The 17655-nt window shown below is 51.8% G+C and overlaps 1 protein-coding gene across 6 annotated transcripts in view; it reads left to right on the forward strand.

Annotated features, from left to right (window-relative positions):
* The window catches only part of RPS6KA1 (ribosomal protein S6 kinase A1), a 328808-nt gene extending 311851 nt beyond the window's left edge, over nucleotides 1-16957 (forward strand). For 2 of the 6 annotated variants that reach the window (XM_061449868.1, XM_061449870.1), the window contains 21 exons: nucleotides 1183-1236; nucleotides 5563-5679; nucleotides 6757-6838; nucleotides 7117-7197; nucleotides 7984-8063; nucleotides 8623-8729; nucleotides 9293-9330; nucleotides 9437-9579; nucleotides 10091-10161; nucleotides 10411-10499; nucleotides 10712-10776; nucleotides 11740-11842; nucleotides 12106-12233; nucleotides 12688-12813; nucleotides 13269-13358; nucleotides 13598-13756; nucleotides 13950-14111; nucleotides 14696-14772; nucleotides 14890-15007; nucleotides 15410-15547; nucleotides 16001-16957. In XM_061449868.1, coding sequence (XP_061305852.1) covers nucleotides 1183-1236; nucleotides 5563-5679; nucleotides 6757-6838; nucleotides 7117-7197; nucleotides 7984-8063; nucleotides 8623-8729; nucleotides 9293-9330; nucleotides 9437-9579; nucleotides 10091-10161; nucleotides 10411-10499; nucleotides 10712-10776; nucleotides 11740-11842; nucleotides 12106-12233; nucleotides 12688-12813; nucleotides 13269-13358; nucleotides 13598-13756; nucleotides 13950-14111; nucleotides 14696-14772; nucleotides 14890-15007; nucleotides 15410-15547; nucleotides 16001-16123 — 2151 coding nt within the window. In that variant the 3' untranslated portion in view covers nucleotides 16124-16957. Of the gene's footprint in view, nucleotides 1-1180; nucleotides 1237-2642; nucleotides 2980-5562; nucleotides 5680-6756; nucleotides 6839-7116; nucleotides 7198-7983; nucleotides 8064-8622; nucleotides 8730-9292; nucleotides 9331-9436; nucleotides 9580-10090; nucleotides 10162-10410; nucleotides 10500-10711; nucleotides 10777-11739; nucleotides 11843-12105; nucleotides 12234-12687; nucleotides 12814-13268; nucleotides 13359-13597; nucleotides 13757-13949; nucleotides 14112-14695; nucleotides 14773-14889; nucleotides 15008-15409; nucleotides 15548-16000 lie in introns of those variants that run through there. The other 4 variants (XM_061449871.1, XM_061449872.1, XM_061449873.1 and 1 more) reach the window with 3 other exon arrangements.
* The last annotated feature ends 698 nt before the right edge of the window (nucleotides 16958-17655 follow it).

Raw genomic sequence — 17655 nt, forward strand, 5'->3', positions numbered from 1 at the left:
AGCCCTGCCAGCACCGTGAGGAGTCGGAGCTCGAGTCCCTCTTAGATGCCCTCTGTCTGCAGTCACATGAGTTTTATCTCATCCGCAGCCAAAGACTTGAGCCTCGCAGAGGAAACGTTTCAAATCTGATTTGATCTGGGGGGTTGATTTTTCTATTCAGTCTTGGCTGTTACCTAAACCCCAAGTGAAAAGTACCTAGCTGTGATAGCAAACCTATGTGTACCTCCATTAAAACACAGCAGGGGTGAGGACTCTCCTTGTAACAACTTACTTCTTCCTTAAGTCTGAGGGGTTTTGGGGAAGGAGGAGCCATATGCTAGCAGATATGAGAAGCAGTTCTGTTCTGAGCTCCCCTTAAATGCTTCTGCATCTCTCCCTCTGAGGGTTCACAGAATTGCATCTGGCCCCGGAGGCAGCATAAACTGACATTTCTGATGCTGTTAAAGGACCTGTTGGAGCAGTGGGGCTGGCCCTGCTCTGCCCTCAAGGGATGTGGTGACTTTGGGTGTTTGAGCATGTTCCTCCTGGTTGCTTTAGAAACACTGAGTGTGACCCTGGAGGAAGCCGAAGAAACCCTAAAGGGGCTACAAGAAACCTGGAGGGGGGCTTTGGCCAAGGGCCTGTAGGGACAGGCCAAGGGGAATGGCTTTAACCTGCCCGAGGGGAGACTGAGATGAGCTCTTAGGCAGAAGCTCTTCCCTGTGAGGGTGCTGAGGTGCTGGCACAGGGTGCCCAGAGAAGCTGTGGCTGCCCCATCCCTGGCAGTGTTCAAGGCCAGGTTGGACACAGGGGCTTGGAGCAAGCTGCTCTAGTGGAAGGGGTCCCTGCCCGTGGCAGGGGTTGGAGCTGGATGAGCTTTAAGGTCCCTTCTACCCAAACCAGGCTGGGATTCTATGGTTAATCAACCTGCCAGAAATGAATTCTCTCTCCTTGGCTGATGCTGATTCTTGGGGAACTCGTGTCATCAAGTCCCATCACCGTGTCCTTCTCCACTGCCTGTCAGGGTTTATTAAAGCCTTTAATAACACGGCTCAGAACCGCATCCCAAGGAGCACTGTCTGGTGCGGTGATGCCACCAGTGACTGTAAACAGCTCCATTGGTCTTGCTAAACAAGTCTGTGGGGAAAACTTTAGCAGAGTATCATGGCCCCTGTGTGCTGATGCTCATTTATTGTCCTGCAGGCAAAATCAGACATCACTTGGATAGAGAAAGACCTTGTGGACTCGGCAGACAAGGTAAGAGCCTGCTGTAGATGTGCAGCTCGAGGAGACTCATGCATTTAACCTGCACTTTGTCCCATGATGTTGCCCCACGTATGTGGGGGCATGAGCAGAGCTCTCTGAAAAACCCATCTCAGCTAGGAGGGATGGCTAATACAGAAAGCAGCTATTACTCACTTGCTCAGATGAGATCCTGGACTTGACTTCATCCTCCTCCTCCTCCTTCCTCCCCACAGCAGACTCCTTTCCATGCTGTCATTTATGTCTCCTGTGGCTTTCTGATCTTGTCTTCTCGGGCGTTCCAGCCTTTGTGCTGCCTGGAGGTACAGTGGGGTTCTTTGATTGCCTTTCTGAGCTCCTCTCCCTGTGCTGAGCACCTAAGAACACAGCATGCAGCGTTCTCTTGGTCGGGACAAGAGTTATCAGGTCTTGCTGGACCCATGTGCAGAGGGCTGCATCTCCTCAGAAGCAGTGATGCTCACCTCTGGATGGTACATTATGGACACAGCTTCTGCTTCACTGGGCCTGTGGCAGCATGAAGGAGGTGTCAGTATGAACGGTTCCATGCTGCTCTCTTGCTCCTGCTCCCAGCTCCCTTGCTTTGGACCTCACCAGCTATTGAGGTTCCCTCTGTGGAGCTGGGGCCAGCTGCCTTGCTGGTGTTAAGTCGTTTCTTTCGTTATTGGCTCTCAAAGAGCATGTTATGGGGGTGGAGGAGGCAAGACAGTCATAAATAGCCTCTTCAGTCCAAACCAGATCCTCTTTTCGTTCTCTGGAGTACTCAGAAATCACTGCTGACATCAGGTTATTTCTAATTGCAAAGGTGTATGGGTGTCTCTTTACTCATCTCGAGGGGTTTCTTTCTTACCTGCACCCTCTGGGGTCTTGCTGCAGAAAACATCTGTCTGTCCTGACCCAATGGAAAGGTCAAAGAGGGACAGGCTTGGAGGAGGAAGGAGGCAAAACAAGAGATCTGAATACCCCCTCTCTTTCCTGCTAATAACATGGAGCAGCAGCGGGGGCAGAAGCTGTCTGTATCAGAAATGCCCTTAAAAATACCTTGCATGGAACTTCCCCGGGTGGCTCTTGGGCACCTCCAGCATCCACAGTGAGGACCCCTGTGCAGCACAAAGCAAATGAAGGATGTGATGCCAGAGGCTTTGCCTATGGGCTCGATCCACCACCCCTGTGACAGTGTGAGAGCAGAGCTGTGCAGCTTCCTGAGGTGGCATTAGGCTTCGGTGTGAGAGGTCTCGGGAGTTTTTCTCTTTCCTTTTTAAAGAGCAAGCGGCTTCTCAGAATGTTCCCCTGGTACGGAAAGCCCCCAGGAGCTCACCGGTGCCGTGTCATTGGTGTAGCTCTACATGAAGTCACTTGAGCTAAACCACATGCGCTTTCTGTCAGCGAACTGTCCCCCCCACGTGAACCAGGAGCTCGGAGGTTCTTTGTGTTTGAAAGCAAAAGCAAAGTCAACCAAAAGCCCCGACCACAAGCGCTGCTGCTGGGGAGTGGGAGCACGAACCCTCGCTCGTCTCCACTGCGCATCTGCTGGTTGGGCTTTACCCACCTGCATCAGCTCCATCCGGCTCCCGGGGGTGGTGGTGAGCGGCACTGGGCCATGCTGACGGGGATGGGAGGATGGAGAGGGACCCTAAACTGCCTCGCATCTGCGCCTTCCTCACGCTCTGGCTGCAGAGGAAGCACCGAGCCAAGCCCTGCAGCCTGCAGCTGCCTGCCCCCAGCCAGCTCTCCAGCCCGGTCAGTACTGCTGCCTGCTTGCTTGGCTTCACTTGGTGTCCCTGCTCATGCAGTCGGGCTGATGCTGGGTTAGTTTTTCTGTCTTCTGGGATAGTTTGCTTACTGCTGCCATTGGAAGGAATGTAACTTGGTGCAAGTGAAGCCTGTTTGTGCTGCAGCTTGGTGGCACAGGGGTGCTTTTGTGTTGGAGACTTGTTCTGGTGTGCTGCTAAACGGGCTGTAGGAGCTGGTCTCCAGCTTGCTGTTGAATTACAGGTACTGGATGAATCCATGGGAAGAAACCTCCCTCGTGTCAGCAAGATGCCAAATGGCATCTCAGAGCTTTTCTCAGCAGTGTCTTGGCTGATGCCACTCGTGGTCTCATTGGTACATGTGTGTGTTTGCTTATGTGGCTGGCAGGCTGCGTGTGCAGATCTCTGCCTGCCTTCAGGTACAGCTTGGGCTGCTGAGACTTGCAGTTAAACACAGTGGGCCTTGCCATTGGCCAAGGGGAAGGATTCCCACAGCTCCTGAAGAGCTGTGGTAGGAGGATGGGTCCAGATGTGCCGGAGTGGATGGAAGAGTTCCTCTCAGCATAGGTGTGCGATGCTACAGGGAGAAACCTGCGGTTGTACAAGTGCTGATGCTGTGGAGACCTGGTTTCTCTCCAGTGTTTTCATGGAGATGGGGTGGGGGAAGGAGCCCACAGTTTCCACTGCTCCCATCCCTGGGTCTCTCCCTACTGAGGAATTGCTCAAGGACCAGCAGGAGGAGACCTCTTGGCTGACTCCTGCTCAGGCTCTTAGCTAGAACTGGGAAGCTTTTCCCCATCAGCAACTGTCTGCCATGGACTAAGCCTCCAAAGGAAACCAGAAGGGTGAGGTGGGGGTGCTGGGGAATCACATGGAACACAAAAACTTGTTGTTACAGGGATTATAAGATCTTGCTTGCCTGTGATCACTGAGGGCAGCAAAAGGCAGGATAACAGAGGGCAGCTCCTGCCCCCTGCCCTCTCCTCATGCTCGGGCTGTGCGTGCTGCACTGCTGAGAGCGAGGGCTTCTCTGCCGGGTCTTAGTGTCTGAATAATGCAGGATCTGGAGAGAGCAAAGCTACCAACAGGGAAACAGAGGCACTGCTGAAGCTAGAGAAGAGCCAAGCATGGGAGCGGGGAGCAAAGGGAAGGGTGCTCGGTGCAGGCAACCACATCCGCGGGTGCTCGGCAGGGCCACCCTCCCCAAGAAGGGGCTGGGCTGGGCTGCGGAGGAGAGGCAGGGCCTGAACCTTGGTTCCTGTTGTTTTGTAAAAGCCGCTTTGATTTGCTGGGTTCCAGAGCAAGCAGCTGAATCGTTTCAGGAAACAGAGCAAAGCTTTCCTTCCACCAGCATTGCAAGGGGAAAAACTAAACGGGAGTTCCCGTTTCTGACAGCCTCTGGTGGCCACGTCTGCCCTAGGGTCAGAGAGCAACCGTTTAATGCCCTTTGGAAAGTAATTGCTGCACTTCAGGTCCAAATAGTGACCAGGCCACCTCTACCTGGATAACGTGGGACTGAAGTGCTGAGAAGCCTGGACTTGCCCTTGCAGGACGTACAGCTACAATGGGATTTCTGGCCTGAGTAAGATTCATGTCTCTAGAAGAGGGGAGTTGAGCCCAGCCTACTCAGTGGGCTCTCCTTGTGGTCAGCTGGGAGAGGGGCTGAGGAAAGCTAAGTCAGGATGTACTGGCTCAGTGTGATCAGGAGAAGTAGAGGGAAAGGCGCAGCTGGAAGACAAGTAGCATAAGAAGTCTCTTTACATATAGAGATATATCCCTGGGCTGCAAACAGAAAGCAGCACAAGGTGTTTCTCCTGAGCTGAACTCTGGGCTTTGTGCACCAGGGTATGGACAGGGTTTGCTGGGGAAAAGAGGTGTTGGAGCATCACCATGGGGCCTGTGGCTGTTCTCGTGTGCTGGCCCAGCTTCGCTGGTGAGTTTATTCTAGATCCTGCGGATTAAATCTCTTTTCCTTCTTTATTTTTTTCCAATAAAAGAATGTGTTTTCAACAAAACATGTGCCAGAGACCTTGGCTTCCCCTCAATCTTCTTGAAGGCTTGAGTCTGTTAAAGCATCATCTGTATGTGCTGAAGATGCACTAAGACTTATGTTGCGGAGTTGCTCAGATTGCCGAGCAGATGGGCTCCAACATGTCTGGTTTTTGCCAGCCCTGGCCGTGTTTTGACAACAGTGCCGTATTTTTGTGTTGTGGGATTTTTGCGTGGCATAAACACTCCTGTTTTTTGCTACCAGTGCCTTAAAAAGGAAGGTGCTTTTCAAGCACCCTTCTGAAACGCAGTTCAAAGCAGTGCAGCGCCTGCGGTGTGAGGAGCGGAGCCGTCGGGGAGAGCACAGGGTATGGAATGAGGCTGCCTGGTGTGAGCCTACCAATGAGTCAGTAAGGCCAGATGTTGAAGCCAGGAGATACCTGTGACAAGCACCAGCTTTCGTGGTTCTCTCAGATGTGGTTCCTGTGAGGCTGTAGCTACAATCCTTGTTCCTCACTCTGATAACACTTGCTTTCCCGTGTTCAGGAGTACATTCCCAGGCAGCTTTCCCCCTCTTTTGCAGGGCGAAGGTGTTGTGAAAGAAATCAACATCACCCACCATGTGAAGGAAGGCTCTGAGAAAGCAGATCCGTCACAGTTTGAGCTCCTGAAGGTGCTGGGACAGGGCTCTTTCGGCAAGGTGGGTTCCCTTCTTCCTTTGTGTCACAGCCCATCAATGATTTTGGTGACAAAAGGGGACTGTCCCCAACAAAACCCCTTTACTGATTCCCACCAGATCATGAGAATCTGACTGATGAGCAAATGGTTGCTTTTAACCTGAAAGGCAACTGTATCAGTGCTGCCTTCTGAGACCAGCCTGTGTGCCCAAAGCTCCCCTGTAATTCTTCTTTAGGTGATGAGGAGGCAAGGAGTGTCCTGCTTGTGAATGCAGGTGTCATACAGGGCAGAAGGACCTCCTGCAGCCCTCTAAAGGCTGCCAAGCTGTCAGTTGAATTGAGGACTTGGAGGACTCAGGCACGTCTCTCTCTTCTCAGAAATCATGCTGTGTACCAGGGACTGGGTTTGGCCCCTATTTCTGGTCCAGTTTCCCTTCTGTGAAGGGAGAAGGAAGTAGCCTGTAATTCTTATCTATGTCAGTGTGGAAATAATCCAGGTCTCTCACTGACCATCTGCTCACATGTTAAATCAGCTTCGTGTCAGGCAGTTACCAGCACTGGCAGTGGATAGGACTTGTGCTTGGATAGGACTCTGTGCTGTCCCCTGGGCAAAGGCAGCGGGGGCTTTGTGCAGAAGAAAAGGTGTCTTTCTGAAGCTGCCTGAATATAGAACATGGCACATCAGGGAAGGGAAGAAGGTCAGATCCGCAGGGGATGCAGGACCTCATTGATGAGTTGATCTGGCTGTCAAACCATCAAGTCACCAGGCGGCTTGGTGGTACAGTGAAGCATCAGTGCTTCAAATCACAGCTCCCAGGCAGGAACTGCAGGAGCGAGCAAGAGGTGTGGAAGACTGGAGAGGAGGGAAGTGCAGTATAAAAGCACTCGTGCTGTAATGGCTGGAGGTGGGGGAAGAGGAGTCTGCACACAGCACTTCACCAGAAACCTCATGGGGTTTCACATGGAGACTTTGAGGTGCATCTTACCAGGCCTGTGGCTGGCTGCTGCTTAGGCTTACTGGGAGGCTGCCACTCCGGGAGGCATCCAGCTCCTGCTGCTGGTGTTCAGTGCTTGACAAACGTGCTGTTCTTTTGCCTCAGGTTTTCTTGGTGAGGAAAATCACGCCGCCAGACAACAACCACCTCTATGCCATGAAAGTGCTCAAGAAGGCGACACTGAAAGGTAGGAGGCTCTGCCGTGCAATGCTTCTGTGTCTTAAAGAGGGCTGGGGAGATGTCACAGCAGTCACTGCTGGCCCTGCGTGAGCTGGATGGAAAGGAAGCATCTTTATCCCAGTCTCCTTTTCTTTCCATCTGTAAGAGACCCTTGTTGCAGTGTTGGAGGTGGGAAAAGATCTGGCTCAAGCTGCCTGGTACTAAAGAGCTTAAGGCTGGGGACAAGGCTGATACCAGGATGCTACGAGCCTTTTTTCTCTGAGCTATTCCTCTCTCTTCCCACAGTGCGCGATCGACTAAGGACAAAGATAGAACGGGACATCCTGGCTGATGTAAACCATCCCTTTGTGGTGAAACTCCACTATGGTGAGTGTGGAGCTAGTTGGGGCACTGGGAGAGGGGCTCAAACACGCACTGGCTGCTTTTAGACACAATAAGGAAAGATGCTGCTCCAGGCACGCTTGCCATGAGCAGGTAGATGAGCATGAGACATCCAGCAGCAGCATCTGCCTGGAGGATACTGAGAACCTCTCATGATCCCCAACAGGGATACCTGAAATGGAGAAGAGGCCCAGATCAGTCTGTATCCCTCAAAGGCTGTTGCTGCTCTGGAGCTTTCACATCCCCCTGAACACAAATCCTGTCCTAGAAAGGTCTTTGGTGTCATGCTCGCTCTAGCTATTGGATGGGAAAGAGAGCATAGACCAGGAGGAGGGGTTTAAACACCAAATCCTGGAGGATAAAACATGAAATGAGGAGAAATTGAGACAGCAGAGCTAACTGGCCAAAGCAGAGCTTGGCAGGATTAATGCTGTGACTCAGGAAGGCAAGAATAGCTTCTTTCCTGTAAAGTGACCAGTGCTTCTCTTAGGAAACAGCCCTTTCAGCAGGGCATCACTGGCTGAAAGGGAACCAGCCCCCCATAAAATGAGGATTATCTGCAGTGCCAGGATGCTGCTGGGGAGCTCCAGTTTCAATGTCGTGGACAGGCTGTCTCATTTACCCCAGATAATCAGCCCTACCTGTGTTTAACCCAGTAACCACGCAGGGCATCTGCACAACTGGAGCCACTGGGATTTAAGTGATTAATGTGACACCACGGAGCCCCCCCTCAGCGGAGGGGTCTGATCCCTGCTCCGGCTTGTGTTTCAGCATTCCAGACAGAGGGGAAGCTGTACCTCATCTTGGATTTCCTCAGAGGAGGTGACCTTTTCACTCGGCTTTCCAAAGAGGTGGGTATGCTCTGGCATCTTGGTGGGCTGCTGAGGCTCTGGGAGAAGCAACTGATCCTTGCAAAGTCTTGGAGAGGGGTGGAAATGACTTCCAAGCTGCTGCTAGCCCAGAGCTGGCAACAGGAGGGGATGTCACAGGAGCCCTGTCCTCTGCAGCCAAGCAGCAGCAGCACAGGAGGGAGGTCTCTCCTCTGGTGAGCATCACTTTAAGAATGAACCCAGGCAGAAACATGTTGTGCTGCAGTTGGGTGGTTGTGTCACCTCCCTGTGATGAAGCCAGGGCATGGGAGGGGTAAGGAGAAGTTGTGCCAGGTGAAGACGACTGGGAACCTAACCTGGCAAACCTAAAGAAAGAGCTTTTGGGAAGCGTGCCTGCTGCTCAGCAATCTGTTTGGTTCCTTTGGTGCCGCTGCTGCTTAATTCCTGCTTCAGGGTGGCTGGGAAACTTGGGAATGAAAGGGCAGAAGGGAGCAACTCGGATGTGAAAGGTGCAGCAGAGCTGGTCCCACTGCCAGCGCTGTAACCCCAGCGCCTGTCTGCTCCCTCTCCCCTCCTGCAGGTCATGTTCACCGAGGAGGACGTCAAGTTCTACCTCGCGGAGCTGGCGCTGGGGCTCGACCACTTGCACAGCCTGGGAATCATCTACAGGGATCTCAAACCAGAGAAGTATGTGTGGCAAAGCGGAGGCAGGGAAGCCCGTGCTTCAGCTCAGCCCCAGGCCTGGAGCCAGCAGAGCTGAGCAGTGCCCCAGGCCAGGCAGATGGAAGGTGGCAGTGCCAGTTGACAAGGCTCCTGCTCCTCATAGCAGCAGTGAGGGCCAGGAGCGCGGTGGAGGCAGCATGTGTGCACCACATGGCTGAGCGGGAATCCTTGGCACTCCCTGGGCTCCAGCTTTAAGCAACTGAGAGCCTTCAGAGGGAAAAGGGACCAGGCTGGGCCTCTGCAGAGATGCACACCAGCTGCATGGCTTGCTTATTCTTATGTGAGGATCCGAGCTGGGACAACCTGTGTGGGGCATTCACCCAGTGTGAAGTTGAGGGTGTAGAGAGAAGGGAGCTGCTCTTGTTGCCACTCATGTCTTGGTGATGGAGCTTAAAGCACTGGGGCAAGAGACAGATAACTTTCTCCTCTGGATTCTGAGAGCATCTCAGACCAGCCTCTGCTCTGTGTGCTTCTTCTCAGCCCTTATTGCAGACAGTAACAACTTGGTTTTTCCATTCATGCTGTAGCATCCTCTTGGATGAAGAAGGGCACATCAAACTCACAGGTAAGGGACTCCACAAAACCAGCAAGGCTGGTTCTTGAAGCACAGGCCTCTCTGTGTGATTGCTCACAGCACATGGATGAACACTCACTGTTTTTCTCTTATGTAGATTTTGGCTTGAGTAAGGAGGCTATAGACCATGAGAAGAAAGCCTATTCCTTCTGTGGGACAGTGGAATATATGGCACCAGAAGTTGTGAATCGCCAGGGCCACTCGCACAGTGCTGACTGGTGGTCGTACGGGGTGTTAATGGTACGTACCCAGTAGCGTGTGTGGGGACCTGGCTCCAGCAGTAGCTCTGAAATGATTCCCCGGCATGATTCCACACGTCTGGTGGATGTCCTGGCCTGGGGATGTTCTCCAGGCTCCCCAGAAGGGCTCTGTATCAGCCTGTCCAGGCACCCAGCCAGGAACGTGTGTTCCTGGGGGCAGGCAGAGCTGTTGTTGTTGCAGCGAGTGCTGGGGTGCGCAGGGTGGGGGTGTCCGTGTCCATCCCAGCACTGGGATGTCCATGTCCGTGCAGATCTAGTGCCACCATCTGGTAGGTCCTGAAGCTGAGGGCTTGAACGTGTTTCTCCAGCAAACCTTGCGAACCAAGCTCCTCCTGAGAAAGCACATCAGCTGCCTTTTAAGAGCTTAGGCTTTTGACCCCTTGCAAGCTCTTTACAAGCTTTGGTGAGCTCCCAGATGAAGGTGCAGTGGGATCTGTGCAATCCCCAGTCTTGCTCCATCGTGACCTCCCCTTCTTCTCTCTCCCTGCCAGTTTGAAATGCTCACGGGCTCGCTGCCCTTCCAGGGGAAGGATCGTAAGGAGACGATGACCCTCATCCTCAAGTAAGAGGGGCTTCTCTTTCATGTATGAGCAGGAGGTGAGCTGCTGCTCCTTCCCTGAGCGTGTTGCAATCTGGGGGCTCTCGCAACTTCATGGCATTATTTGGCAAGTGGGTTTGTTTCTGCAGTCAGTTTGAAGGGTGCAGTAGAAATGCCAAAGAGATGATTGTACTTTTGGGGGTGGAGGTGCTGCACTCAGCTTGTGGGTTGACTTCTCCAAACCTGCAACCAATTGCATAACATCCTCCCCAGAGCAAAGCTGGGCATGCCACAGTTCCTGAGTGCTGAAGCACAGAGCCTCCTGCGAGCCCTGTTCAAAAGGAACCCAGCCAACAGATTAGGTAAGACAGTTGTGGGGGTTTCTGAATGCACCTGATGCTCTATCGGGGCCTCTCACGTCCTCCTGGGTCAGCAGCATGTTTGTGCTTGTGCTTGGTTAATGGGCTCATTTAATTACAGCCAGGCTCCCTGTAATACCTGGCTGTGTTGCATACGTGGTATCAGCCTTCGCTTTGTGGTTTAATGCAACACACTCCATGGGTGCATCTTCCAGGTTCTGGACCAGATGGAGCAGAAGAGATCAAGCGCCATTCCTTCTACTCCACCATTGACTGGAATGTGAGTATCAGAAACCTAAGAGCAAACTTCCTCACTGCTCCACGCCAGCAGTGCAGTTCTGGCTGCAATAATAACACGGTCATGATGCTTGCCCAGCTATGGGAGAGCCTCTAATCTCCATTTCCATCTGTTCCAATAATCCTTCCCAGAACTAAAATCCTGTTTGTCCTGTGAATAACTGTTCCATACCTGAGCGGCCCATGATCTCACCTGGGTTTGAATGTGCTCATTTCTCAGGAGCAGTAAGGTGCAAGTTTTAATTGGGGTTTGGCACAACAAGGATTGTCTTGCACAAAGTGGGAAGGAATTAGGGAAGCATTTGTGGCGAGGCCATACCTTGTTTTGTACAGAGAAGCAGAGTGATCACTGAACCACCATTTCCCAACTGCTCATGGCCAACTCCCTGCCCTACCGCATCGCTGTGTTTCTTCCCTGTTTTCCCTTCCTTGGTAAGGGATTTTGCAGATCAGTTTTCTAATGCTTTCGAGGCACCCAGCAGCTCCTCGACTGAGCCCAGCAATGCCAGTGAGGCTTCTTTCAAAGTCTGGCTTCAAGGAGCACTTTAAAAAGGCTACTTGGGAGAGTGCTGGGATACAAACGTCCTCCTGGAGCATCTCCTCTGGCTGTCCCTGTAGAGGTGTGTGCCAGCAGAGCCCTAATGGGAGTTAGGAGGAGGCAGGACCTGGTGAGATAAATAGTGTATGGACACTGCTTTTGGAGTGGGGCTGAGTTACAGATAGATCACTTTTCTTTCTTGATTTAATGGAACTTGTAGTAGTTCTCCACAAGCTGACTCCCAAGTGCCTCACCAGGCATGAAGTCTTCCCTCAACCTGCTGAGCTGTAAATGCTAAGCCACAGAGCTGTTTCTGTTTTGGCAAAACCTCATTCCTCCTGAGCCTTTGCACCCTTCTGAGGGCACACTGACCTGTGGGAGCACTTTGGAGCTGTCTTTGTTTTGCAGAAGCTGTACCGCAGAGAAATCAAACCCCCCTTCAAGCCTGCAGTGGGGCAGCCAGATGACACCTTCTATTTTGACACAGAATATACATCACGTACACCAAAAGGTTTGTAGGAATCCACACAAGGCCAGAGTTTCCTGTGTGAAACGACAGCGGTTTGCTGGTGCCAGGGGGGCAAGGTCTGCCTCTTGCTCATGCTGCCAATGGTTGCAGCACTGAGGAGGTGACCCAGATGTGTACATGGGTGTTAAAGGGGAGTTTGGTGCTGTGCGGTGTGGCTCTTGTCTGGAATAGACTAAAGAGGAGCCAGAGCTCCCTGCTTCCACAGGGCTTGCCCTCTTCATCTTGTCCCTCAACTCCTGTTGCAGATTCCCCAGGTGTCCCCCCGAGTGCAGGAGCCCATCAGCTCTTCCGAGGCTTCAGTTTCGTGGCAACTGGGTTGATGGAGGATGTCAAGGTGAAACCAGCCCCGTCACCTCTGCACTCGGTTGTACAGGTACGTGGGGACAGAGGAAGAACTGTTGGGAGCCGCAGTAATACCCCAGCGTGGGTGTGTGGGAGCTGAGCTAACAGGAAGCCTGAGGCTGGTGTGGGTCTGGTTTGAGTTCTTGCCATCCTGTTCTTTCATTTCTGTTGGCTGTCACGTGCAGGGGTTGTCAGGGCAATGTGAATCTCTGCTCTCCTCTGTCGAGGTGGACCCGTGCTGGTGGGACATGTGTGGTTTGAAAGGTGCCACTGGAATGCACCACGCTAGATGCAGACAGTGTTAGCCCACTGACCTATATCTGCCTTGTTCTCTCCTCCTCCCTCTCCCCAGGCAGGAGGAGAAGCTGTGGGATGTAGCAGACAGCAGTCTGTCAGCTTGCTCCATGTTGCAGTTAACTCATCACGTTGCACAAACCCTTCCCTGAACCCTCCCAGCTCATCTGCTCTCCCCTTTCCTCTTGCAGCAACTGCATGGCAAGAACGTCCAGTTCAGTGATGGCTACGTGGTGAAGGAAGTGATCGGCGTCGGCTCCTACTCGGTGTGCAAACGCTGCATTCATAAAGCAACCAACATGGAATATGCAGTCAAGGTCTGAGATTTACCATCTGAACTGACACCCCCTCCCTTAGATTTCTGTTCATCCCCATAATGACCAAAATAGCATCCAGGAATTAAACTGCTTTCCCTGCTTGGGTAGAGCCTAAATAGACGGTTCCTGTGCTGCTGCACATGTAACTGCACAAGGTTTCTTAGCTGGGAATAGCAGGGAAGCAGTGTTCTCACCTCTCAGAGGAAGGACAGTATCTCACCTTTCTTTGCAAAACTTGCTCTGGCTATGTCAGATCTTAACAAATAAGCCAGACACAAAACTTTGGGGTTTGGAGACACAGACCTGATGAAGCAATTAGGGGATGTCTAGAACTTATTGCTAAAGAGAGCAGAGGACATGGTACAGGATCTCTGCAAGGCTCCAAACAGCTGGTTTGCTTTGTCCAGGTCCCCTTCCCACCCCCCTGTGGCTAATGCTTGTCCATACTCCTGCAGGTTATTGACAAGAGCAAGCGAGACCCTTCTGAGGAAATAGAAATCCTCCTGCGATATGGGCAGCATCCAAACATCATCACCTTGAAAGATGTGAGTGTGACTCGAATGACTTCCCTCTATTTGGGTTTAGGAAGTGCAGGCTGGTCTCCTGGGCGGCAGAATGCAGCTCCAGCACGGGCAACCCTGCAGCCCTGCTCACTGTGTCACTCTGAGGTGGGGAAGCATCCCCAGCCCCACCTCTGCAGTGATGATTTCTGTCTGGTGGTAAAGAACAAAAGGGAAACTCTTGAAACGCTTTTTGGCCCACCCCTTCCTCCTGGCTTTGGCAGGTGTATGACGATGGGAAGTGCGTGTTCCTGGTGACTGAGCTGATGAGAGGAGGGGAGCTGCTGGATAAAATCCTCAGACAGAAGTTTTTCTCAGAGAGGGAAGCCAGCTCCGTCCTGCACACCCTGTGTAAAACAGTGGAGTACCTGCATTCCCAAGGGGTGAGTGTGGTTACACATGGAACCTGTCTGGCACCGCGCTGGGATCCCTCTCCTCTGCGGAGTGACTGCCTCTCGGGACTGCCACTGTCCTGGCAAGGCAGATGCGGGGCCAGAGCAAGAGTTGAGTGTCCTGATGCAGCTTCAGACCTTTCCCTGAGACCTACCTGAGAATGGCACCTTCTTTGCTCCACAGGTGGTTCACAGGGACTTGAAACCCAGCAATATTCTCTACGTGGATGAGTCAGGAAACCCCGAAAGCATCCGTATTTGTGACTTTGGCTTTGCCAAGCAGCTGAGGGCTGAGAATGGCCTCCTCATGACTCCTTGTTATACAGCAAACTTCGTGGCACCAGAGGTGAGCACCTTCCTGACCTGCTGTGTCTTCAGCTCCCATGTCCCTCCCCATGGCTGTGCTCTCCTGCTCTGGCATACTCTGTCCTGGAAGAGGTAACTATAGAAATACCACTTGTAGTAATGAACAAATAGGGGATCTCAAGTGCAGTTACAGTGCAGTCCTCCACCTTGTACTGTCCTTACGAGGGGGTTTCCTTAGGGTACTGATGCTTCAAAATCCCAGTGATTTTCTAGGCTGTTTCCCATCCTGATTACCTGACCTGTTGGAAGAGGTGGGATAATTTTCCACTTAGTTATCTTGGCAGGGAAGAAAGAAAAAGATCCAGCATGCCATGGAGCATGCATGCAGTCTCACCATACTGGACCAGGGCTTCTTTCTCACTTGTTTTGATGTCCTGAAGGGTTCCTCTGTTCCATGAAACCAAAATCTGATCTGAATCCTAATCTTTAATCCAAGATGTTGCTGTCTTGGACTCCAGCAGTTTTGCAGATGGACTTCATGCAGGGGTCAAGCTGCTCTGCAAAAGCTGAAGGGAGCTCAACAAGAACCAAACACTCTTGGTTTTCTTGGCTTGTTCTGTTCAGGTACTAAAACGCCAGGGCTACGATGAGGGCTGTGACATCTGGAGCCTGGGAGTGCTCCTCTATACGATGCTCGCAGGGTAAGTGCCTCTGTCTTGCTGGAAGGGAACAGTTGGATTTCTCCTTGGTCTCTGCTCCCTCTGCTCCCTGCCTGGGTCACAGGACAGTAAATCAAATGCTCTCTCTTCTCTCCCCAGCTGCACTCCATTTGTAAATGATCCCAGTGACACTCCCGAAGAGATCCTGAGCCGGATAGGCAGCGGGGAGTTCTATACCAGTGGAGGCAACTGGGACACTATTTCTGACATGGCCAAGGTAGGGTTTGATATCCATCTATGTTACATTAAAGGGCTGTGGTCAAGCACAGCCAAGGACTGAGAGGCAAGTTTAAAGCAGGCTGGGGAGAAAGGACACAAGGGAGGAGAAAACCAGCAGTGTGGCTGCTACCCCAAGAACAGCGATGTGTCTCTCCTCGCTTTGTTTTAGCTGTGGCTATTTGCACAGAACACCAACCTCACGCTTGACCCATGCAGGGTTTGCTGCTGTGTTATACCTCCCAGGCCTACCAAAACCATATTTTATACAAGAGATTGATGTCTGCGGACTTTAAACTTGGCCTCTTGAGTTTAAATCCTAATTTGGGGGTGGACAAGTGGTATTTCTGCATTTAAAGCTATGAAATCTTCTAAAGTCTAACTTCCCAAACAATGCCCCTAGGATCTGGTATCAAAGATGCTTCACGTAGATCCTCACCAGCGTCTAACAGCCAAGCAGGTCCTGCAGCACCCGTGGATAACGCAGAAGGACAGCTTGCCCCAGAGCCAGCTGAATCACCAGGACCTTCAGCTTGTAAAGGTACAAAGTCTGGGCTGGAGCTTCAGCTGGTTCCTCATGTATCTTGGGTTCTTTGGAGAGCAGTGGTGCCGGTTGGGTGATGATGGTGTGGGCAGTGTGGGATGGGAGGTTGGAGGGGCTGTGGGCCAGGGGAGGCAATACATGAGAAGCTGGGGTTTTGGACAGGAAAACCTAGGGAGGTTCTTTAATGGTCCATCAGTATGGGAGGGGGATTTACAGAAAAAAGCATAATAGAGCCATAGAATGGTTTGGGCTGGGACCTTCAGAGGTCACCTAATCCAACCCCCTGCAATGAGCAGGGACACCTTCCACTAGATCAAGTTGCTCAAAACAAGAAAGATGCCTTTGGCTTTCTTTGTGGGTCTGGCTACTCTGGTCCCTCCTCTTGTAAAGCCAGGAGTATGAAACAGCCCTTCAAGACCTAAACAACTTCTCTCGTGCCTTCTCTCCAAGGGGGCGATGGCTGCCACGTACTCTGCACTGAACAGCTCCAAGCCAAGCCCCCAGCTGAAGCCCATCGAATCCTCCATTCTGGCACAGAGGCGGGTGAAGAAACTTCCTTCCACCACACTGTGAGGCTGGGGGGACTGCAGCCAGGCTGTGCGCACCCACCCAAGACTAGGGGCAGGAGGTCGGGTGGTCAATGCCTACACTGGAGCTCCCTTGAGGACTTGTTCTCCAAAGGCCAAGTGCCTTCCTGTTTCTGAGACTGGGCTCCTCCTTGTGTGGACTGAGAGAACTTCACTGTAAAACTTTTTTGAAGTGTAAATTGTCAATTTTTAAAGACATCCATCTGTGTATATGGGAACTAGAATGTATAACTGATGTCAAGTGGCACTAAAAAGCAGCTCTGATTCACCCCTCCCTGTGTTGGGCCAGGTATTTGTTTGTAGCTACATCATTTCTTGGAACTGATCCTTTCCAACACCGTTGTGGCTGGAAGACTGCATCAAGTTTGGGGTTTAGGCTTTGGGCTTTTTCCTCCCTTGAACCTTTGGATGCTCTTCCCAAAGTCAGCCCTGCAGATTCCTTGCCAGCAGCACTCATGTTTGTAAGGGACTTCCCTCCCCTTCCCTTGTGTGTAAGGTTGATTTTTCAGACTCCATTTCTTGTGCTCCCCCTGCCCAGAACCTACTGGGTTTGTTTCATTCCTCCCCTCTGCCCTCCCATCTTCATGTTCTCCCCATAACTCCCCAGGGAGCTTGTCATCCATGCAGATGGGGATGATAGAGGAACCTTCTCCTGAGCAAAGCCGAGGCTTTGGGCTGCTCTGGCCGCTGCTTTTGCCATCTTTGGGTTTCTTTTCCTTCAGCAGGAACCTCTGAAACAAAGCACCCTTTTTTACTTTAACTTGGTTCTACAGCTCAGGGTTTCTTTCTGAATCCTACAATAAACATGTCATTCAGTTGATGGTATTTTACTGACTTTTAGCTGCAGAATAAGCAACCTGGGTCGTTTCCCCACACTGTACTGGTGTAATGATTCTTGCTGCCTTTTGGGAGAGCTGTGAAGCTTTCTCATCTGCCCCTGGGATGGGAAAAGCAGCAGGACTTTGGTAGGGCTGCACATTACACCACCTTCTCTCAGGTGCAATACTTCCCTTTGCAGTAGGAAGTAATTAGATCCAGTTGCGGAGTAAGGCAGGAATCAATAGGAAAGGTGGCAGGATGCAGGCTGCGGAGGGGAATTTCTTACTCTCAGGACACTTTAGTGAAAATAGAAGCCAACACTTGGAGGCAAACTGTGCTAGAAATCAATCCCTGGCCCACTCCGACTTGCAGGGAAGTGCTGATGCTCCCTGGTTCCATGGTGGCTGGAGAGCTCCTGTGCTTCAGGCTATGACTGAAGCCAGCAAAGGTTTTCACATGAATTTCTCCTACTTTTGGCTGATTGTATAACTAAAGGGGAAACCTTCTCTTTTGTTTCGCCCTTTTTATTAGTCCCAGTTACTCTAAAATGGAGAATTCCATTAAAATTTTCTTCTCCGAGATGTACAGCTCTCTCCTCTCTACCCTCATCCAGGCAGGTCCTGCTTTCATCCCTGGAGCAGCCAGGAAGAAGCTGAAATAGTCACAATTTGGTTTTCTGTTATTTATTCCAAGTGCTGC

Source organism: Pezoporus flaviventris, unplaced genomic scaffold (assembly GCF_033815535.1).
Source record: "Pezoporus flaviventris isolate CSIRO_AGI_PZ_B2104156 unplaced genomic scaffold, CSIRO_AGI_Pfla_v1 ptg000008l, whole genome shotgun sequence".
In the NCBI taxonomy this organism is placed as follows: domain Eukaryota; kingdom Metazoa; phylum Chordata; class Aves; order Psittaciformes; family Psittacidae; genus Pezoporus; species Pezoporus flaviventris.